Source organism: Harpia harpyja, chromosome 11 (genome assembly GCF_026419915.1).
Source record: "Harpia harpyja isolate bHarHar1 chromosome 11, bHarHar1 primary haplotype, whole genome shotgun sequence".
Lineage (NCBI taxonomy): Eukaryota > Metazoa > Chordata > Aves > Accipitriformes > Accipitridae > Harpia > Harpia harpyja.
In genome coordinates this window covers 1,621,824-1,644,758 of record NC_068950.1, presented here as the reverse complement: position 1 = coordinate 1,644,758, position 22,935 = coordinate 1,621,824, and the positions used below count along the sequence as shown (strand labels likewise).

At 42.9% G+C, this 22,935-nt stretch overlaps 1 protein-coding gene and 1 long non-coding RNA gene across 2 annotated transcripts; one reads left to right on the top strand and one right to left on the bottom strand.

Annotated features, from left to right (window-relative positions):
* Positions 1-291: 291 nt before the first annotated feature.
* Positions 292-20,425, top strand: MAU2 (MAU2 sister chromatid cohesion factor). Its single transcript, XM_052801080.1, has 19 exons — positions 292-749; positions 897-914; positions 1,179-1,244; positions 1,915-2,010; positions 3,684-3,778; positions 4,323-4,350; positions 5,423-5,578; positions 6,130-6,276; positions 6,747-6,837; positions 7,534-7,637; positions 8,668-8,745; positions 9,329-9,394; positions 9,686-9,769; positions 10,747-10,796; positions 11,044-11,121; positions 11,588-11,699; positions 12,302-12,392; positions 14,133-14,260; positions 15,763-20,425. The coding sequence occupies exons 1-19, from the start codon at positions 321-323 to the stop codon at positions 15,835-15,837; spliced, it is 1,992 nt and encodes a 663-aa protein (XP_052657040.1). The 5' UTR covers positions 292-320; the 3' UTR covers positions 15,838-20,425.
* LOC128147884 (uncharacterized) lies at positions 15,702-21,512 on the bottom strand. Its single transcript, XR_008237126.1, has 3 exons — positions 21,310-21,512; positions 20,513-20,710; positions 15,702-15,831 (listed from the first exon to the last, which is right to left on the bottom strand). It is a non-coding gene; the product is annotated as an uncharacterized LOC128147884 (long non-coding RNA).
* Between the last annotated feature and the right edge of the window lie 1,423 nt (positions 21,513-22,935).

Below are 22,935 nucleotides of genomic sequence, written 5' to 3'. Positions count from 1 at the left end.
CCTCCCGCGGTACCGAGAGCCGGTCAGGGGGTTGAACCGGCTCGCTGGGGGGCGGGGGGGTGGGGTGTGTGCCGCCGCCGCGCTCCTTCCCCATCCCCCGGACGCAGCCCGGCGGCGGCGGCCGGTCGGACTACAACTCCCATGAGGCGGCGCGCGTCCCGCCATTTCCCATCAGCGCCTCAGGCGGGCAGGCGCCTCCCAGCGGCCCGCGCGGGCGGTGGCGGCGGCGGCGGGGCGGACTCCATATCCCGTCGGCCCCTGCGCGCCGCTCCTCGCCCCCGCCCCTCCCCTCCCGCCCGTGTTGTCGCGGCGGCCCTGAGATGGCGGCGGTGGCGGCGGGCGCGTCGGGCTCGGCGGCCGGCGCGGCCCCTCAGCAACAACCGCCGCCTCAGCAGCAGCCGCAGCCGGCGGCGGGCGGAGCGGCGGGTTCCGGGGAGGCGGGCGGCGGAGGCGGCGGGGGGGCCGGCGGAGGAGGAGGTGGCGGCGGAGGTGCTGGGCCCGCAGCGGGGTCGGGGTCGGGCGGCGGCGCGGCCGGTGGGGAGTCGTGGTACCTGGCGTTGCTGGGCCTGGCCGAACACTTCCGTACGTCGAGCCCGCCCAAGGTGCGGCTCTGCGTGCACTGCCTGCAGGCCGTGCTGCCCCGCAAGCCCCCGGCCCGCATGGAGGCCCGCACCCACCTCCAGCTCGGCTCCGTCCTCTACCACCACACCCGCAACGGCGACCAGGCCCGCGGGCACCTGGAGAAGGCGGTGAGCCCGGGGGGGGTGTATGTGTGGAGGAGGAGTGGGGGGATGTGTGTGTGTGCGGAGGAGGAGGAGGGGGTTGTTGCTGGGGGGGCCCTGTCAGTGGGGCTGGCCTGTGGTGGTTGCAGACTAACCCTCTGTCTTCTCTTGCAGTGGTTGATATCCCAGCAAGTATCCTTTTCCTGGCCGTCCATCTGGGCGAGGAGCGTCGCCGCCCGGCCACCTTGCTCCTGCAGCGGGGGGCTTCGATAACAAAACACGTCTGTGGAGAGAGAGCCTGGCCCTGGGGATGGGGATTTAGCTGGTGTTTTTAATCTAATTCCGTGGTTGGGAGCCGCTTTCCTAACACGTATGTTCTGTTAAGGGTTTTTGGACGTCGAGCTGTTGCTGTTTTCCAGACAGTGTTTAATATTTACTTAACTCTGATGCTGCTAGATTCCCCAGTTTGAAGATGTTAAGTTTGAGGCAGCCAGCCTTCTGTCTGAACTGTATTGTCAGGAGGTGAGTGCACTGAGACTACTTCAGATGTTGTCGGTTGTCCTGCTGCATTTAATTTGAGTGTCTTTGGTCTTGGAGTAGTTATTGCCATTAGTAATAGGATTTATGAAATTTTTAGAGGTCCGCTGCAATGTAAATGTAGAGTACTAAGGTGTAAGCCTGAAAGACTTTTGGCCTTTCTTATCGTGAAAGTTGCTGATGGAATTGCAATGCAGGTCTTCCACAACAAAGGAAGTTTACTTGGCCAAACTATTTCTTTAGACCTCATTTGGACAGAGACAAGCTAATTTGGGGGGAGGAAGGGAAGTAGATGGTTTTCCTCAGGCTTTTGTTGTGTTCCTAGGCTATTTTTATTCTTTTTCTCTGGAAGAGCCCTAACTAGTCTTTACTATCTCTAAAGAAAATGTTTGCTTTTTCTCTCACGTGCAGAAAAAAAGCACACATTAGAATAGCAGCCAAAGAAGTTAAATAGCTAATACTTTGAACAGAGTTTCAGTCAAGTGTAGATGTGTGTTAAATACTTGGTTTTGTTGCTTTTCATGTTTTAAAGTTCCTGACCTGTGAGACTTTAATGGGGGATCAACACAGAATACAACTAGTTTAAAAGTTGTTATTGTTAGTGATGAAGTTCCCAATAGCCTGTTTTTTTATGTTGTGCATGTTTCTGTTTCAGAATTCAGTGGATACAGCAAAACCTCTGTTACGCAAAGCCATTCAGATTTCACAGCAGACTCCGTACTGGCACTGTAGATTGCTTTTTCAACTTGCAGTAAGTGATTTATATTGATAACCATGTTATACTGTAGCACTGTGATTGGAAAAAATGGTTAGAAAACAGCTGTATCCTTCTTAAAAAGAGCTTGGATGCCTTCCGAACCCATCATTGCTGTTAATGGAGAGACAAAAGAAAAGTTCATGCTATAAAGTAATGATATATTGGTAGACTGTGGATTGGGTCAAGGCCCACTTTTTACCTGCTGAAGGCAGATGGGGAAGAAAGCAGCAAGGATCATCCCGTGGGCACTAGTAACACACAACTTTAGAGGTGGAGCAAAATAAAATCCACCTTATGGCTTGCAGGAAGGGCAAATGTTTTCTTAAAGCCTGCTGGAATTGGAGTTTGCCAACGTGAAGTGTTCGTTTGATTATTTTCAACCTAATTAGCACACAGAGCAGAACTGGGATGGGAAAAGCAGGTGGTGCAAAGGCCTCCAAGCAATGTTACTCTTCCTGTTCTGTAATATGCTCGTAAGTGTGGCTTTGGCTGCACAGGTCAGACAGTCTTCACTTCTAGGAGTAAAGTGGTGCATGTTGGAATCTGAAGTGTTTAACATTTGTTACAGTCTTTACTTCAGCTGTGTAACTACTCTTAAAAGCGCTGATTTTCCTCAGTGATCCAATGCGTTAGGCCAGGGAGCATATCCAGAAAGTTAAGTGATCAGTGGGAAGAGCAGATTATTGCTGAATGACCCCCTATTTTTCCAGGTTATGCCTCTTCTCTGCTCCTAAAGAGGCTCGAGGTGTTTAACGTGAGAGTTGAGGGAGTTAATTGCTCTTTACAGGTACTCTGCAGCAGAGAGCTAGTTAGGAAGCAATTTTATCTTTGAAGACTGTCTTAATAGTCACCTGTACTTGTCTTTTCTCCCTTCCTGATGAGCTTAAACAAGCAGACCAACTTTCTTGAAAAGGAATTGCCAAGCTCCTTTGTGTAGTTTAGGAACAGTGAACTGTGGAGAGACTTACTTTCCTATCGATTAAAGGACAAATGTTTACTTTGCAATGAGTTAATGCCTGAGTACTCAGAAGAAGCTTAAGTGTTTTTCTCAGTGCCTCCCTCTGAATAGGATCCTTCCCTCGAAGCTTGACATTCTTTGCTGATTTCTCTTCTGTGTGGTATTTCCTTTCTGGCTTTTGCTTGACCACAGAGGCCTGTGTCTCTCATTGCCTTGGTGCCTGTTCTGCTACAACTGTGTGGCTTTCTACCTGAGTTTGGAGAAAGTACAAAAGTTGGCAGGCGGGAGGGAGTGAGAGGTGCTCTGGCAGCTGCATCATCCTCTCCCTGTCACCTGAAACATACCTTGCAGACTTTCTCTGCTCTTCTTGCTGGAAAACACACTGTTATTCCAGTTACTCCAATGTAACAGTCCACGGGTATATTGGAGCTGTTGGGATCTGATCTGCACGTGATCTTAACGAGTTATAACAGCTTTGCGTGGTATGAAACTGGGCTGAGACATTTTCTTTGAAATGTTACAGACTTTTTTTTTTTTTTGGAGAATGCCAGGTGTTCCTGGAAAATGTGTCTAAAATCAGATGATACATTTAACAAGTACCAATTTAGCCCTTGTCACGTGTAAAGCACAGGAGTAATTACATTTTTAAAAACTGCAAATGAGTTTCACAAAGAAAATGCCAAACTCTTGTGGCCTTTTTTCATTTCAGCAACTACATACACTTGAAAAAGACTTAGTATCTGCATGTGACCTTCTCGGAGTTGGAGCAGAATATGCTCGGGTGGTAGGATCAGAGTATACCAGGTGAGTTCCCTGGACTTTTTTCCCTTCTCACAGAAAATATTTTGGTTTCGTCTACTTTTTATTTAGAGATATTCTGGTTTTATGTAGAGATGTGATTGCTACATGGGTTTTAAAGGCAAACCAGTATTTCTGAGTATTGTCTTAGATCTGAGAGTTTCTCCAGCTCTTTCCTTTTTCTGTTAAAACCAATAATGTCCACTAAGCTCTGCAGAGTCTTTTTTCAAACTGAACTTTGTTTATTGTCTTATTCAGCAAAAGTTTTCCCAGTAGCCTGGTTTGGCCTTAGAAGCTATTGTAACTGGAACTCTCCAAAGCTTGGCTACAAACCTGAGAGGCTGGGATTTTGATTCCTGGGGCTTTGATTGAACTGTTCCATCTAGCTTTTAAATGTGCTTTCTGTGGCAGGTTCCTTAATACTCTCTTGTCTATTGTCTTTGAGGGGGAGAACAGCAGATTTTTTTTTTTTTTTTCCTCAGGATTTATGTATATAGTTGTGGTTTGGGTAACTTTTTTCTGAGCATGACATCATTTTGTTTTATTTCAGAGCACTGTTTCTGCTAAGCAAGGGGATGGTAAGTTGGATGTACTTTTATAATAAACTATTTACTTGTTTAACTAGTTGTGGTTTAACCCCAGCCAGCAACTAAGCACTGTGCAGCTGCATACTCACTCCCCACCACCCAGTGGGACGGGGGAGAGAATCGGGGGGAAAAAAAAAGTAAAACTTGTAGGTTGAGATAAGAACAGTTTAATAGAATGGAAAGGAGGAAAATAATAATGATAATAATAACAATAATAAAATGACAATAATAATAATAAAATAATTGGAATATACAAAACAAGTAGTGCACAATGCAATTGGTCACCACTCACTGGCCGATGCCCAGTTAGCTCCTGAGCAGTGATGCCCCCCTCCTGGCCAACTCCCCCCAGTTTATATACTGGGCGTGACATCACATGGTATGGAATACCCCTTTGCCCAATTTGGGTCAGCTGTCCTGGCTGTGTCCCCTCCCAGGTTCTTGCTGGCTGGGCATGAGAAGCTGACAAATCCTTGACTTAATATAAACGCTACTTAGCAACAACCGAAAACATCGGTGTGTTATCTACATTATTCTCATACTGAATCCAAAATGTAACACTATACCAGCTACTAGAAGGAAAATTAACTCTGTCCCAGCTGAAACCAGGACGCTAGTATAATGCAAGTTACAGAGCAATAGAATGTAACCTGCCTGAACATAAGCCATTTGTTTTAAGGTATCGTGCATGCTTATCTGCTCTATGTATTTTGTTTTGTTCATGTGAGCAAGCACAGTATAAAAATGTATCTGGGGATAAGCCTTAAGTCTGCGGAATTCTGGTGAAATTCTTGTGAATAGGTTTGGCTTTTTTTCTCCTTTATTAATTATGACAAATAATTTTCTGAAAGGATGAAGGATAGCTGCAGATTGTCACTGGAGCCCTTGTAATTAGGGATGAAAAATCTGGTCATGTGAAAAGGCTGGTGCTCTTGCAATAAGATGTCTTTGAATCTGTTTTTGTTTTAAATAAATCAATGTACCTGGGGTTCTACTGAGGCTCTCAGAGTGTTTAAACTGGTTAGCACAAAAATAATGATGTGGGTTTTTTTCTAAATTATAGCTCCTTCTAATGGAACGAAAGCTGCAGGAGGTGCACCCTCTCCTTACTCTTTGTGGGCAGATAGTTGAAAACTGGCAAGGAAACCCCATCCAGAAAGAGTCGTTACGTGTATTCTTCTTAGTCCTGCAGGTCACGCATTACCTGGACGCCGGGCAGGTAAGTGTGAGTTGTGCTTCTTATAGTTGCTGTGTGAGAACTGGGGAAAAAGTACTGCCTCAAAAGTAGCTAGTTGTTACACTGAGGTGATTTTGGGGGATTATTTTTTGTTTGTTTGTTTGTTTTGCTGCGCCGTGCTTTTTGTTAATGAAACTTAACTTCTATAGATTTTAATCACAAATGAGATGAGGAGTGAAGAAATTAATTCATTTCTTCTTCCCCAAGGAAAGGTTAACTGTGATACGCTTATAACCATGGCGGCCACTCTTGCTTCCATATTATGTTGGTGGAGATAACAGGCTTTGTGTATAATTTTGAAAAAAATTTTGAGCATCTCTTGGTCGTATATGCAGATATGAAGGGGTGATTGTTGTTAATCCTGGAGCGGGCCTGAAGTAGTCACTGTTCTGTCATGCTAGTGTTGTGATTTATGCATGAACTTATTTCCTGAATGTAGGGATTATTTATTGCCTGGCAAGTTTTCCCAACTAAGTAAATGTTCAAGCATCTGGGCTGCAGCAGCTATGTCTGATGTGAATCATCTTTTGCAGGTGAAAAGTGTGAAGCCATGCCTGAAACAGCTTCAGCAGTGCATCCAGACCATATCCACGCTGCACGATGATGAAATTCTGCCCAGCAACCCTGCTGATCTCTTTCACTGGCTGCCCAAGGAACACATGTGTGTGCTTGTCTACTTGGTGAGAAGCTCTTTTTTACTTAATGTATATTGCTAATTAATGAGGAATTGGTTAAAAATTGCTTGGAGCCAGCAGCGATAGATTCTGCAGACCATATGCTGCTTTACGTTACACTGGCAGTTTAATTCTGCCACAGCATCTGTGAGACTATTGCTTTCAGTGATGTCAGTGTTTGAAGAGACTGTGCAAGAAGTCTGGAAACTGGAATGTAACTTTATTAATATCCAAGCCAAATAGAATCAGATTAACTCATACGACGTAGAGCTATGTTGGCTTATTTTTACCAACAGAGCAACAGTCTTGACTTCAAATTCCTGAAACTAATTGCCCCACTTCTCGAATACGATTATACTCCTGAATGATGTCAAAATTTATTTTAAAAAGCTGGTAGCTGAGGAGTTGTGTGAACTCCTAGACCTTTCCTCTTTGCAAAGGTAGTTTTCTGTAATCTTTCCTGTGTTTTCCGGCAGGTGACAGTGATGCATTCCATGCAAGCAGGGTACCTGGAGAAGGCTCAGAAGTACACAGACAAAGCGCTCATGCAGCTAGAGAAGCTAAAAAGTAAGGATAAGGATTATCAGTTAGCTGATGCTGCAAGATTCCATTACTTGTTGCTAATTTAAATTTAAAAAAAAAAAAACCCAAAACAAAACCACAGCAACCTTATTTAGCTCACTGGGACAGCCTGCTGTCAATCTGTTTCTGCTGTGTCTGAGAACTTTGCTCTGTTTTAACACTGGATAGTTACTTTTAATACAGAAATCTTGTTTTGGGGGGGTTTATTCTAACTCAGTAAATGGGGCTGTAAATACATGTATTTTCATGCTGCCTTTCTGATTGTCCATGTATTTGGTTATCCAAGCTTTTGATTCTCTAAAATGAGCGTGTGTTCCCAAGGAGTTTTTTCTTAAGTGGTGCTCAGACTCCCGCTCCTGACAGTTCAGGCATCATGGTTTTGGTGGGTTTGGGGTTTTTTGTTTGTTTGTTGGTTGTTTTTGTTTTTTTTTTTTTTTAAACCTGTACCATCCTTCCTGTGGGATATGGAAGAGGAGCTGGGCAGTATGATGACTCTTCTGACACCAGGTGGTCCAGCCAAAGACATCTCTCTCTAGATGTCCACAAAGGAGTCTTTGTGTTGAAGTCTTGCTGAACTGCCTGCAACTGAGGAAGCTGGCTAGGTGTGGGGGGAGGCTGTGTGGTTAGGATGTTAATTTTGTCTTAACTTCACGTACTGAATTACTTTTGTTCCCTTTTCAGTGTTGGACTGCAGTCCTATCTTGTCATCATTCCAAGTTATTTTGTTGGAACACATTATCATGTGTCGGCTTGTCACAGGACACAAAGCCACGGCGTTGCAGGAGGTAAAAATGGGGTATCATCATTTCCCTGGTTGTGAATGTATGCAGTGATAGCTTTTAAAACATGGGAATTTCAGTTTTGAGCAAGATAGTTGGGCTCAGATGGGGGTTCCAGCAGTGCTAAACTACTAACGGATATAGTCAGGCCTAATGATGCTCAGGATACCGCAACTCTGAAGCTGTGGAATTAGCCTCCTTTTAAATATTTTATTTAAGAACACTTTGGAGTTGCTCATGGAGTCAACAATAATTGATCGGTGTCTACAACTGACACCTTCCTGATTGTACGTTGCAGCCTGACTCTGGTGTCTTTTTCTTCAGATTCATGACTGAGAGTGGCTCTTAACTCTTCCTCTTAGGTGTTCCTGTCTTGTCCAAGTTTTTCTCAGTTTTTAAGGTTCCCTGCATTTCTGTCCTTTCCTTCTCTTGCATAGTTTGAGGGGAAGGAAGAGAGGGACAGTGTTACTTAATGCAAGAAAGAGCTGTGCTTTTTTTCCATTCTCACAGTCATTTTTAAATCCTGTTCACCCATCCCTTATTTATAGGACTTACTGTTGTATCATCTCAACCTCTGCTGTAAGCCTTCTCATGGATGTACTCAGGGGGTGGGGGGAAATTTAGCCTGCTAAAAGAATAGTCATTGGTTCTGGCTCATAAAACTCATCACAAGCACATACCCCGTGTAAGATTTTGATTCCAGTTTTTCTGTTGCGTGCCAACTCAAATTCTGAGCGTGTCAGAAGAGATCTGTGACTTGGTTTGCAGGTGGTGCCACCATATGGTGGAGCTGCTGCAAAGCAAATAATTCAAAACCACTTTGAGTGTGTGTCTGTGTGGGACGAGTGTGTATGGAGCAGCGTGTGTACCTTGAGGCAAGTCTAGCCTCCGCTTTTACCTAGGAGCATGACTTAGGATTCTTGAACCAATCACTGAAACGTACTGCATGACATGTATGATGCAAGTACATGGGTTTAGAGCATAAAGTGAAATGGAGAAAAAGTATCTTAAAGTTAACTTTTTTTTTTCCTAACAGATTTCACAAGTCTGTCAGCTCTGCCAGCAGTCTCCCAGACTGTTTTCTAATCATGCTGCCCAGCTGCACACTCTATTAGTAAGTGTCTATGATTAGCGGTAAGCTTTTGACTCTTTGGAAGACCTTACCCAAGACTCGTACTCATCACCAGTAACTAATGAGAAGGTAGTGAGGCAGACAGCAAGATTTCCTGTGGAGTAATGGGGTCTGTGTTACTAATTGCCAGTCCTGCTGTGGGGACTTGCACCCAGTGTTATTTAAGGCTGCAAAGGCTTAAATCCCTTTTTAAAATAAGTGATGTGTAGCATGGTAGTTAGTATGCAAGGCAAATGCACAAGATTTATCCTGTACATGTTTGAGAGGGTATGTTGCGGGAACTGTGTGAGGGGAAGAATTCATGTAGCATTGCTATTTGAGTATTATAAGAAATCAGGAGGGTTTTCTTAGGTAAATGGGGCATTTTTTACAGGAGCATAATATTTTGAAGGACTTTGTGTAGAAATTGCTTATTTTTCCCAGAACCAAGCAAAACTGAGACTTGTTGGTTACCTTCTTTCCTGTCAATATCCTGAGATTTCTGTGGTTTTGTGCGTGCCTTTCTTCTTTGCGTTCTCGGCTTGCTGTATTATGCATTACCTTAGAAATATCATGTCTTCTACAGGGGCTCTACTGCATTTCTGTTAATTGCATGGATAATGCAGAAGCACAATTTACTACAGCACTGAGGGTAAGATTTTCTTCCCAAACTATTTACTGTGGATGTTCAGTGTGGAAACGGGCTTGTTGCAATTGTTGTGTGGGTCACTGAACAGTTGAGGTTGGAAGGGAAACCTGGAGATCATCTATATTAGTTGCGTTTGTTCGTTTATTTTTTTTCTATGCTGATCACAGTTCAGGTAAGGAGGATTTATTAATAGCAAAATATCAGGCACCAAATCTGTGATGTATATGGGGTGAGCAAATTCTGGGTTAGATGCTGAAGTATTTGACTGTGCTGTTGGTATCATGTTTATTTTAGCTCACTACACATCAAGAACTGTGGGCATTTATTGTGACAAACTTAGCCAGTGTGTACATCAGGGAAGGCAACCGGCATCAAGAGGTAAGCTGGTTTCTGACTGTCATTCTAAATTCAGGAATTTATTGGAGAGAAAACCACTACTGTGCTTGGATTATTCTTTTTTCTGAGCATTTTTGCAAAGTGGTACCTTGTCTGGCAGCCAGGCAACTCCTTCATCAGGGTAGTGTCAATTAACAGTAAAGAACCAGTGGCATCAGCTGGCTGAGCTGCAAACCACTGAAGCAGAGTATTCTGGATCGTACACAGAATTTTTACAGCACTGGGAGGGCAAGCTTCCCAATGTGAAGTGTATGATTAACTATGTCATCTTGACTCATTCAACTTGTTCGCTTCAGTTTCCATCTGCTTAGGGGTTTTATTAGGTTACATAAAACCTAGCAAGGTTTAACTAAACATCCAGAAATAGGTATGTGCATGTGTGTGTTGATTTTGCTTCAGTGATGTGCCTGGAGCCATATTAATACGAAAATTTAGCCGTGTGCACTCTTTCAGTGATGTGTCTGATCCCTCAGTAGTAACTTTTCAGAGATGTGCTTGCAGGTTTCTTGTGTAGAGGCTATAAATGAACTTTTTTCACCAAGCACACAGTACTTTGTTAAAAAGCTTAGAGAGCAAAAACAAGAATTAAAAAAGTTGATCTTTTTTTTGCTTAGTTGATTTCTGGTTTCAATTAAATAGCGTATCTGATACAGCATTCATTTGGGTCTTGAACAGCTCAGATAACGACAGCTAAAAGTTCTCTGAGGAAATATTGATGTTGTATAGGAAGTTCCATAAAGTCTGAGCCTATTTTGTATAAAACTTGATTTTGGGATCAAAATGGGCATGAAAACTCCTAATATTGGAATGTTTGTGCTATGACCTAACCAGTACAAGTAAACTTGAGTGTGTTTGTGGTGACTTGCGCCATTTTGATTTGATGTGCACTTGCTGTCAGTATTTAAGCCTGTATATGTGAGAAACGCTGATTATCTTTCTTTTCCCCTCCCACTTTGTAGCTTTACAGCTTATTGGAAAGGATAAATCCAGACCATAATTTTCCTGTGAGGTGAGAATTCCAGAAACTATCTACATGCTGATGTTGCATTGGTGATGGTAATAGTGGATTTGTAGCGGGCTTTTTTTTAAAAGAAAACAAAATAATCAACTTCTTTTCAAGGCAGAAGTTCTGACCATGTGTTAAATATAATGTTTTGTTTGGAGATTTGATTATTGGGCAAATTCCTAGAAATCTGTCTGTAATGCATGTAATCACTGCACAATGCCTAGATTTCAATGCGTTGCTTTGTCCATAGCTCTCACTGTCTTCGAGCAGCGGCTTTCTACATCCGAGGTCTGTTCTCCTTCTTTCAAGGAAGATACAATGAGGCAAAGTGAGTATAAATCGGTGCACTTGGAAGGTGGGGAAAAAAGGAGAAACTAAATAAAGCTTTTTAAGAGAAAAATGAAAACCCCGAGGCCTTGCTTTCAAACCTGCTAGCTCTTCTCCCTGTGGATTTAGTCAACCTTCTGTTTATTACTTAGGGGAAAATACCAGGAAGCTGTTCAGTTTAGATCTCTTTAGTTCTGAATGCTAATAATAATATTTGTGCAGTGTTCAGCAGTGGCACATCTAAAACAAAAGCTTTTCAAAGGAGGACCTGTATTACAGTCATTTTTGCTAAAAGAAAGGTGAGGTTTGGGAATTAAGTGCTTTGTTTAAGGTCACCTGCAGCACACATTTTATTCCCAAGTGCTAATACTTGCCATGTGGATTAATTCAGTTCTTAATGATGCTTCTTACATACTGTAGGGAAAGTAGAGTTTTTAAAACACTTTATTTTTGCTCTGTTTTGGTAGGCGATTTTTGCGAGAGACACTGAAAATGTCAAATGCAGAAGACTTGAATCGATTAACAGCATGTTCTCTCGTACTCCTGGGTCATATATTCTATGTGTTAGGTAATCACAGGGTAAGCCTTCACTGTCTCTAGTGTTACCGTGTAAATGTTTGACTTGTAATTTGCCAAAGAAAATCAGGACACTTTGTGAAATTAATCTTATTTTAAGAATGCTTGTTTATTGGTGTCCCACTAAAAGTTGGCAGCTTATTGACTTACATAATTCTGTAGCTGTAATTTGCATGTTTAATAACACTTCAGCAAAGTAGTAGTGTTTGAAGTCTGTTCTAAAAGTGTGTGTTCCTATAATGCCTGAGATCACTTGAAAAAAGGAGCTGAATAAAGGACAAATAACATCATTGACCTGGATTGTTTTGGAAGGAATTGTGGGTACAAGCTCCTTGATTCTCACCATATGCCAGAATGTGTGGAATATTTCTATTATTTTGCACAACATAGATGCCGTAATTCCTAGGACAGAGCAAAATTCCAGACAGTTTTAGATACGTGTTTGGGTTATTGTCCCAGTAAGCACTTTGACTTGTTAGCTAGAACATGGCAGCGATAAAGTAGACAAATTTTTTTGTCACAAATTTAACATCTCTATGTAATGTGTATTCACAAGGGGAAAAAAAATAAATACCCATTTTATTTTGATATCTGCTCTTCACCAGGAAAGTAATAATATGGTAGTACCAGCCATGCAGCTTGCAAGCAAGATACCAGATATGTCTGTGCAGCTGTGGTCCTCAGCTCTGTTGAGAGGTAAGTTAGGAACAGGTCTTGTACTTAAAAAAAGCGGCAGAGAGCCCATTGCTACTAGCTGGGGACTGAGTATGGGGATGTATGCCAATGCCAGCCCTCGCCGAGAGACTAAATGAAAGACTGCCTGGGTTTACAAAATACCACTGGAAGTGCGAGGTGGTTCTGCCAGTTACTGATCTGCAGCTCTGGCACTGCTGTCGGATATCCCAGTTGTTTTTCTGGGGTGGGCTGTAAGATGCCTGGGGTGAGAAGGCCCTGTAAAGCTCCAGCATCCCCCTGTGACGGGTGCGAGGCAGCAGCTGGGTTTCTCCTGCTGTTGCTGGATGACAGTTTATGATATAAACAGCTGAACTGGTGACCCTTTGGAAAGGGCTCCAGTTCACCCCCCTGTAGCATCTATTCTGCTGCTGCTCTGCTTTTGTTTGCCTGCGGTTCCAATTGTAGTAAACATTTGATTAAGTTTCACTTAGGCTTTGCTTCTGTGTACGGGCTTTAATAAATATAAGAGACTATTATATCACTTCATACATAAATATTGTTTAATCTGACTTACACAGGCCCCAGGATGCTTTGTTCAAATATTGACTAGCTTCTTGGCAGACCGTCAACATTAATGCTGCAATTGATTTGCTCTCACTAGAAAATAAAGCAGTAACTCTACCCTTTTTCCAAGAACTTACCCCGCAGCTTCAATTTATATTAAATTGTCATGTTTACTATAAGCACGGTGTTCTGCGTTGAGCACTGTGGGCCAGGCTTATTTTCTGTTTTACTGTTGCCTTTACTACAAAACCGCTTCCGGGCAATTGAAATACTTTTCTTATTCATTTCCAAGTGGTAGTTCACATACAAAACATGCCGATAGTACAATGATGAATCCGGTGTAGATGAAACACCACCCCATGTTCAGCTGCTGTTGCCTCTGGTCATATCCACTAGCCTGGGAACAGCAAGAGGCAGTTTCCGTTCTGCTTTGATTTTTCCTAAGAGCTTCCTCTATAGAACTAATGACCTACTCTTGAAGAAAAGGTGCTTGATGAGGAATAACAAAACATAACCACATGTTCATCGATAGGAGGTGCAGCGCCTCAGCCCCTGCCACACTGTGCTGCTTGTAATTTATAGCTGAAATTGTGTAATTCTTAGTAGGTTACCAGTCTTAAATCTGACTGAGCTAATACCTGTGAGTAAACGTCACAGAAAACAAGACGCTAGGATCTGCTTCCGGTGTACGCAAAGCAGGAGGCTTCTGTAGTCCCCCAAAAGCAAGGATTCACCAAAAAATAAAAATGTTGATTGACTTCTGAAACCTGTGTTGCTGAATCCTGGAGATGCAGTGAGAAACCCATGAGTCTTTCCTGCTCCCGCTAGATGGTGCTGGAAACTAAAAAGACAAAATGCAAACTGCACAGGGGCTTTTATTGGCATGAGAAGTTTGCTTCCTCCTTTTAGAGCTACTGTAATATTATTTTGAGTAGTTGGAAACTAAAATAACACTGAATCTTGCAATGTGCACTGCCAATGCTGTTGGAAAAGGGAAGGCTTTGGGTTCCCCATATGCCCCTGCTTCTCTTAAGGGATTTTCATTCAGCGGTGCTATGACTTTGGCATATTGGCTGTTAAATCGATTATTGGATTCATCAAATATAGGGAACAGTCTTTTCAGATAAGAGAGACGGTCAGTTGAAAGCAAGTACAAAGAATGTTTCTTGGTGAGCACACGATGCTCTTGTCTTTCAGACCTGAACAAAGCCTGTGGAAATGCCATGGATGCGCACGAGGCAGCACAGATGCATCAAAACTTCTCGCAGCAGCTCCTGCAGGACCACATTGAAGCATGCAGTCTTCCAGAACACAATCTAATCACGGTAAGCAATTTTCATCTTGCAGTTACGACCATTTCTGAGGCAAAACAATGTGCTTTGCTTTCCTTTACTGTTCCTTTCTTCTGCTGAGCACACTTCTTCCAAAATTCAGTCTACTTCTTAGTATTTAAACTGGATTGATAACAGGAAAAGGAAATGTGAGTCAATTAGTTAATTTTTATAAAGGTTATTTGGTGGGTACGGTCTTTGTTTCTTAGAAGTGTTTTCTTGGTACACCAGAACTTTTTTTTTTTTAAATGGCTTTTGTAGCCAGTAGCCACTTCATTTTGGTGACAACTATTACTTTTGAAAGAAACTTACTATGTTCTCAGGCTTAATTTTAATGTTTAGGTCACCCAGCCTGCCTTGTTCTGGGGAATGCTGTGTTGTATACTGCTAAAAGTACAGTTTCTACCAATACTTTAGCATTCCTAAGGGTTTTGGGTTTTTTTTTTTCGATTTATCTATAAATCTGAATTTCCAGTTAATATACCACTTGATGTCTGCATAGCCATTGCCTTAAGGAGCAACTTTCTTTCGACTTCAAATATTGATGTCCTTCCTGTCAGAAACATTCTTAATACTGTTTTAAAAATACAGAATGGTTTCCTAAGCTGCAACTCAGCAACGGCATAAGATAATTTACTGTTCTGGACTGAAATAATGTCCAAATGGGAATGTGAGATGTGAGGAACTTGACATCTTTTTCCCAGCATTCCCTTTTGGGGAGAAGAAAGGGGTGGGGGGAGAAGGCCAATAGGAAGATGCTATTTGTTGGCTTAGCTCACAGAGGGATCCTGAGACTTGTGAGAATGAAAGCGTTTGGGATGCAGCCTGTGTTGAGAATCCCCCATGGCCAGGTGCCTGCCTCCATCCGGGAGCGCAGTCCATGGGCCAGGCCCAGAGATGTGAGCCAGCTCTCCCGCCTCCCCTTTCTTTGCTTGCCATTGCTGGCTTTTGCATAATCTATGCTGGATTAAAAATCTGGAGGAGGAAGAGGATTAGGAAACAAATATTAAATCTGCTTGTTTTAGAAGATTTTGACTAATGTTAGAGGAAAATACTTTAGTAATTAAACGAGTGAGAACCGGAGGCTTAACTTGCTCTGGGAACACTATAGTTGCAGTGCATAATGGGCTCAAACATATCTCAAGTTAGGTCCCTCATTTGTGCTAGTCACAGTGTTTGGATGGTCAGGCATTTACCTGTAAGAGCAGGAAATGCTTTCACTTGATTGCCATTGACCCTGGATTCAGCACAGGAGTCAGCTAGGTTTGGAATGACAGGCATGTGGATTGGCTTTGAAAGAAATACTGTTCAAGGGACAGGAGCTCCACACATGTAAAACAAAGTCAAACCTGATACGCAACTTCTCCTGATGAAATCTTTAATTATCTCAAGGTAGTAAACCTCTGTAGGGCAAGCTCCTTCCTCTGGCCTCACTGCCATTCCTCCCCTCCCCAGGCAGCGGCTGTGGGATTTTCATGCTGTTTGTTATCTTTCAGTGGACAGATGGACCACCTCCTGTACAGTTCCAGGCACAGAACGGACCCACCACCAGCCTGGCCAGTCTCCTGTGAAAAAGCATAACTATCAGGACAGTGTGTTTAAAAAGAAAAAAAAAAAAAAAATGCCAAAAAAGGAGAAGAAATTCATGCAAAATCTTTTCTTCAAAGAAAAGGCAGCAAATTCCTCTTCTAGTGAGGGCCTTGTAGGAAACAGATTGCATAAAGACAACGTACATTTCATAGACTTGCAAAGTGAGAAGGGCATTTTAAGCTGCTTTTACATAATGTGTGTGAATATACAGCTAGTGTGTATATACCTACTGGTTTTAATCTGCTTTCCTCTTACTGAGAATTAAGGTTTAGTCCAAAGGACACTTGTTCCTTAAATTGTTAGATACCTACTTTTTAAAAATTGTCACAGAAAATGAAGAGGACTCATGCAGTTTTGAATACCAATTGCATTCTAAATACTTCAACCTTCCCTGAAGTACGACGCATGCCAGTTTTAATGTTTTCTGCAACCTTCCGCTCCTGGGAATAATTGGATTAAATCATGATTGATTGTAGGGTGCCCCAAGTTCTAAATTTAGTTTCTGAGGTAATATTTTTTTCCTTCTCATTGTCTGCAAGTCGTTGCCAGCGCTGTTTTTAGCCTTGCGGTGAAGGTATGGATGAGATCGGCGAGATCCGAGTTCTGACGGGCAGGGTGTTTGCAGCCGGGGGGTGTGTTAGCATCCTCGGGGTGGCCTCCAGGCTGAGTGGAGCAGACGGGTGCTGTTGTCAGAGGAGCAGGTTTCACCTCCCGGATTCCTGAGTGTGTGACAATGTGCCACCACTTTGTCCCTATGAGGGTCTTCCTTCTCTCTCCCTGCATTGATGTCCAGCCCCGCACAGGGTAAGGCAGAACCACAGCTCTCTCCATCTCTGCTACGTTGTCATGATTTGTACGGAAGGAGGAAAGTTCTTGTCCTCCTGTCTAGTCCCTGCTTTGGCCAAGCAACTGGGAAATAGCGTTTTGCCTCTCTACTGCAGCCTCACCAAGGGAAGGCAGCCATCTGTGCCTTAATGATTTTTACAAGTGATTGAAGTCAGAGTTAAAGTAGGTGGTTAAAACCCAGATCCAGTATAAGCCAGAGGCTTATGATAAAAACTAAACTATAGTCTTGCCTTTGGCAAAAACTTAATGTTTCCAAACTTTTCTGTTAGCTTTCCTGTTCTATCTCAGTTTTTTGAACTCTTCAGCTGTGAATTCTCACTGCGTTTGCCTGTGCCTCTGCAGCTGTCTCAAAACAGGACAGATGAGGCCCAAGTTTGTTCTGCAGAAAACAGTATAAGAGTTGTTAATTCCATGAAGTATCAGCAGCTTTCTAGCAAGGATCCATGCCAATCCGTCATAGTGCCATGTAAAGCTTGCGAGGTTCATGGGGTTGAATAAAGTGTTTTTCTCTCTTGGTAGCTCTGCATATTTATCTCCCAGCTTAAAAGGGGGAGGGAAAAGGAATCTGCCAGAAAAATTACTTGTGTAGGGCTTTCTGTGGTTGCTTCTTTTTCTGAGGGAGGAGGAAAATATTTGAGGTGAAATATTTGACCCCCTCAAACCTTTAGAACTTTTACTGTAGAAGGAATACTGTGAAATCTGTCTTTAATCATAGAATGGTTTGGGTTGGAAGGGACCTTGAAGATCATCTAGTCCAACCCCCCGCAATGGTCATTCTTTCTCAGAAAGTCTTGTCCCCTGTCTAGCAACAGCTCACAGAGACACTTGCTTTTTGTAAGTCAAACCCCTCAATTTTCACTGCTGAATGATACTGAGGGGACAAGTGCTTGTCCAATTACCAAAATAGGATTTTATGTTTCTCCTGCTGGACATGTGATGCCTATTTAGATCCTGTTCTGAGACACTCTTGCAGAAGCAATGTATATTTTAGGCCTTGTTAAATCTCCAACGGGGAAAACATGGTCTCAATATTGGTATAGGGAGAGAGTCTTATTACTGGGTTTGCAAGAAAATAATTCAGTGCTGTTTGAAGTCTCCCTTAGAACTCAAAAAACGGGGAAGAAATTTGTGAGTTAGCGTACCGGGTATCTGGAGGCACCAAATACAGGAAAGTCCATGCAGATGGACCCTGTTCTGCATCGCTTGCTCATTGAGATTGTTCTGTGTCTGCCACCCGGCTCTCGTGGTCTCCTGTCCCCTCGAAGGCTTTGAGTCGCAGAGCTGACAGCTGGCCTGCTGCGGCATTCCCATGGAAGCCGCCAGGCTCGCAGCACCAGCGGCAGGAGCCCGTCTCCGTGCCAGCACCTCGGTGGGCGCGCACTGCCCGTGTGGCCCTGGTTTATGGCGAGAGGAGATGGGTTCACGCTTGCTCTGCTTGTCGGTCTAAGACAGCTTGGCTGTGCTGCAGGCATCTGTTGGAACAACTTCCAAAGCTCAACAGCTGTCATGTGCTTAGATTTTGATCAGGAATAATCAGGTAAATCCTACCTTGGGAATATCGATATCCCACGGACTATTTTTCAGTCTTTCCCTTTTTTGGGTGTATGGGAAGCAGTATCTCTCTTTGGCTGTTCCCTCCCCAAGTTGCTGGGTTGCAAGAACTCTACCTGTTTTTAAGCACCTAAACACAATGGCCATTTTCTTGACAGTGCTCTTCACAGCTGAGGAGTGACTAGTAACTGAAAAAGACATACTTTAAAATCTGCTAGAGTCCCATTCAGGTAACCCAAGCATTCTCTTCCTTGTCTCTTGCTATCCAGTCTGAGGCTGTTACTTAACTGATGACATGCCCATCTCAACTATAATAAATTGCTTTAAATGTTGGCTAAAAAAGTGCTGCTTCTATAAGGCAATATTAAAAAATCCCAACTCTAGAGAGCTGTGGTTTGGGCTGAGTTTAAGAAAAGCATTTTGCAGCGAGATGTCTCCCAGTGCCTGCTCAGGTAGCTGCATCTCCTGACCTTACCTTGCTGCTGGGGGACCTGCAGAGCTGAAGACTGTGTTGCAGGAGAGCTGCAGTGGCAATTTTCTGGCTTCTCGTTGTTGGTACTTGTGTGCGAACCAGGCTGCTTTGCAGTTCAAATCCCTTGCTGGTCTGTTCTCGGGAGGGAAGGAAGTACTTGAGGGAAAGGCTGCCTGCTTGCCTGTGATGTAAGTGAGCTCAGGTTTTAATAGGAACCATTTGCTAAACCTGGTAGCTGAACTTGCAGCGTCAGGAGGAGCAACCTGGGATTTCCCTGTCTGTGACAAGCCAGCTTCACCTGGGCTTTGCTTTTGTGCAGAACAGCACTCGGCCGCACTCACCCACAGCCCTGTGGAGTCCAGAACTCTGCTCCATTTCCGGAGTCCTCTTCCCATCACAGAATTTAAAAAAATCATGTAAATTTGAAAATAACTTGGTGATTTTCTATCTCTAAAATTCAATGTACATTTGTTACAATGTACAGTGCTTTTTAACTACACTTGTATATTAAATTATTTAATAGTTTTTGCTTTTCAGTATCTTTTGTATGTAGCAGAGATTAAAACAAGGACCTCATAACTGAAGTTCTTCCTAATTTTCAAATGCCTATGTAAAGTTGAACAGAAAACTAGAAGTTTACAGTTTACAAATAATGTTCTGTTAAGTGCTTGGTCTGTCTAACTTGATTTGAACAACATATTTCTAATCTTTCTTGTCCAATCATTTAATTCTCTATAGAAACAAACATGAAGTCTTTTATGAACTTCTAAAAAAATTATTCTTCTAAAGATGTAATTTAGAGAACTGTACAGTTTTTTCTCTAGTATTTTTAAATGAGTAGCAAGAACTTACACAGAAGCATCTAATCACTGTTTTGTAGATAGTGTAAAAACTTATATATGTATAGAGAATGCAGTCTGAAGAAGTGTTTTCCTGTTGTATTTCATTTCCTACAGTATGAACATCAGAAAGGCCCATGCACACAGGAAATCTAGATCAATCTGGCGGCTGGGGAATTTAAAATAAAATAAAAATCATGAACTTCATCCCCTGTCATCCCATATGTGCACTCACTGTGACACCACGAGCAAAAATTGACATTGATAAAATGTTAGGGCCTTAAGTTGCTATGCTGCCAGTGGACACATGGAGTTCAGCACAACATATTCTGTGTTACTTCACTGCTTTAATTTTATTCAGTTTTTCCAAATTCTCCAGCAAGTAAAATTATGATAGGAGGAGTTCAGTAATGTCCCATTTTATTTTTGAGATTACTGACCTCTCCAAATGATGCTGAATAAACCCGTTTCCGTAATGTACGGCAGTTCTTGCCACAGTGGTGGTGAGTGAGTGAGAAGGAAATCATGTCGGTAGTTTAGGCTGTACAGAACACTTGGAGAAATCAGGATGAAATAACACCTGTCTGTGCTCTTCTACTGTCTGTCTTAGCAAGTGTATTTAATTGTTTCCCGCAGTGAACCTTTAAATGTTATGTCAGGTTTGTACAATGTATTGTTAAGTGTTTGTAGTTCTCCATAAGTAGCAGGACGTGTACCTTCTGCCAGTGCTCCTTCCTGAAGCTGTAAATACAGTAACTCATGTAATGAGATGGAACCGGGGGCATTCCTTTGTTGCCTTTGTTTCCTCTCGTTTTCTATATTAGAAGAATTTTTAAATAAAGTTTAATTTTACTTCTTCTAGCAGTTTGTAGAATACTAATTCCTTTAGTTGAGCTGCAGGCCATCCTGGCTACAAAGGAAGCATTTTATGTGGCAACAGTGACTTACCCCATCGCCCAGCCCAGCGTTAGAAGTTGTTTAAGGCCCTGTCCTGGCTGTGGGACAGGAGGGCAGGGAGCCACAGACGGTGCCTGCTAGTTGGTGCATGAACAGAGCACTGCGGCTGCCTGCGGAGGGGTGCCGGGGGGCAGGTGGGGAGCGGGGATAGATCGCTGCTCTGCCTGCAGTCGGGCTGAAGGCTCCTGCCTGGAACGAGAACCAGAATTTCCTGCTTGAAAATGTCCACCTGACTGCTCGCCTTAGCACGCTGGAGGTGGCTGAGGGTGGCTGTGAACCTGCTCTGGAGATGGCTGGAACCCCGGCAGGTGTCTGGGATAAAACAAGACTTCTGTGGATTGGTCAAATACCTGGAATTCTTCTTATTTGGTATAGGACAGAAGTATTTTTCACTGCAGTTGTGCAGTCGAGAAGGATGCTGACTACATTTGATCTTCACAAATGGGATCTGGTTTAATGGAAGATTGATTTTTTGTCTTTTATCCCAAAATTTGAATGGTTCTGGCATGTATTTTTACATTTTGAGCTTCAATTTAAAAGGAAAAAAACTGCTGAATTTATTTGTCTGCAAGTAAAACTTCGAAGAAACTACAAACTTGAAAACTTGCTGCATACTGTCCCTTTCCAAAACGTCATCTGAGCTGCTAAGCTAGTCCCTTGAATTTCATCATAGAAGCCGAGTAGGTTCTGTTCCAACAAGTTACTCACTATATGAAAATTTTAACCCCAATGGCAGCTTCCTTTCTGTTGAAAAGGACTCAGCTATGCTGACGCTCCAGTCTCCTTACCCTGGTTATGTGCAGTTCCTTCCTCAGAAAAATATTGCATCTGGCATAAACTGAGCTATCGTCACCTTCTCCTCTCCATTCTGCCTTGTTCATCCGCTGTCGGGGCTGACTCTGGAATCTCCTCTGAACCAGCTCCTTGCAGAGGATGTACCTAGTGGCAAAACTCCACGTGAAACGCATCTAAAATACATTAGCAAGAGGTAAAAAAGTTTGGTACTTGCCTAACAGATCCGGAGATGCATCCAGAGTAGATCCTCTTTGCATTTTACTGTGTAGAGGCTTGTCATGAGCTGACAATGCAAAATTAAGATGCCAGCCTGCTGCAGAACAAGCGACTGTCCGTTTTCTTTTGTCGAGTATTTTTGCTCTTATTTAGCTTATTCCATGTAACCCCTTAGCATGGTTGAAACATAAAGGAGAAAACAGATCTTCCAGTGTTTGCTAGGACTGACTGCTGGATACTGCCTTTGCAGATGGCAAAGCTTGCTATCACCTCAGTAAAATTCTGTCCAACCAGGACAAGGAAAAAGTTATTGAAGAGATTTCTGGAAATAACTTTACCTAGCTTCTCAGTCATAAAATGCATCTTGTGCTAGACCTGTTTTGGAACTCTCCTGATGACACAGCAAGTGAAGCAAGTTGAGATGCATGCATCCGTGTGGATTAAAGCATCCCTTCAGAAGGATTGAGCCCTTAGTAGTTAGCCATGAGGTTTTGAACGGCCTGAGGTGAAGCCCGTGGCTTTTAGTGCTTTGGGAGAAGTCATTAACCAGAGTAACAACTGGTCGTGAGCTGCGCTATTAACCCTTAGTTATTTGTAGCTAAAACTGTCTTGTACAAAAAAAGGGTGGAGGAGGGTACTTTGTAACAAGAAAAATGGTGTTCAGTCTTACCTAGAGGATGTTGAGCACAAAGTTGTTAACAGAAATGGTGAATCTTTGATCTAGAGTGTAAAACAGATCTGAAAAGTTGAACTTTCCCGACCATAAGCTGAATACAGCCCAGGAGCAGGAGTGCTGGAGAGGGAGGGATGAGGCCTGGATGCTAGCTCTGGTTCTACTGCTCGTTTCTTGCAAAAGCCTTGATTATGTGCCTTCTGCCTTCCCTACCTGAGTAAAAGGGGAAGCATACTGGTTTATGCTTATTAACAATTATGGATGAAAATAATGAGCATTATCTCACTTTTACTTTTTTGAAACAAGCACCTAAATAACCTGATAGGAAGCTGCATCTAATGCTATAATAAGCTGTGCGTAGAAAATGATTGATGAAAGATTGGTGCTGGCATTATAAAGTGTGGTTCCTGTCACTTTATTTACCCTTGATTATAAACTTGCTTCACCCAAGATTTTTTTTTTTTCCTTCTAAGAAACAAGCTCGCTTGCAGGTGTCTAAAAATGCTGAATAAGAAGTCCTGAGGCTCATGTCAGAAACAGCAAAGGTAGGTTGCAAGCTGGCAGCTCAGAAGACGTTTTTTTGTATGAATACAGTTGCTCAGGGAGTCTCATGGGGAAAGTTAATTTATTAATTCCTTTGTTCCCGTTTCTACGCGTTGGCTTGACCAGGTGGATTTAGATAATCCCACCCGCCGTGATGCCAAGCACCACGTACACCAACACGCCGAGG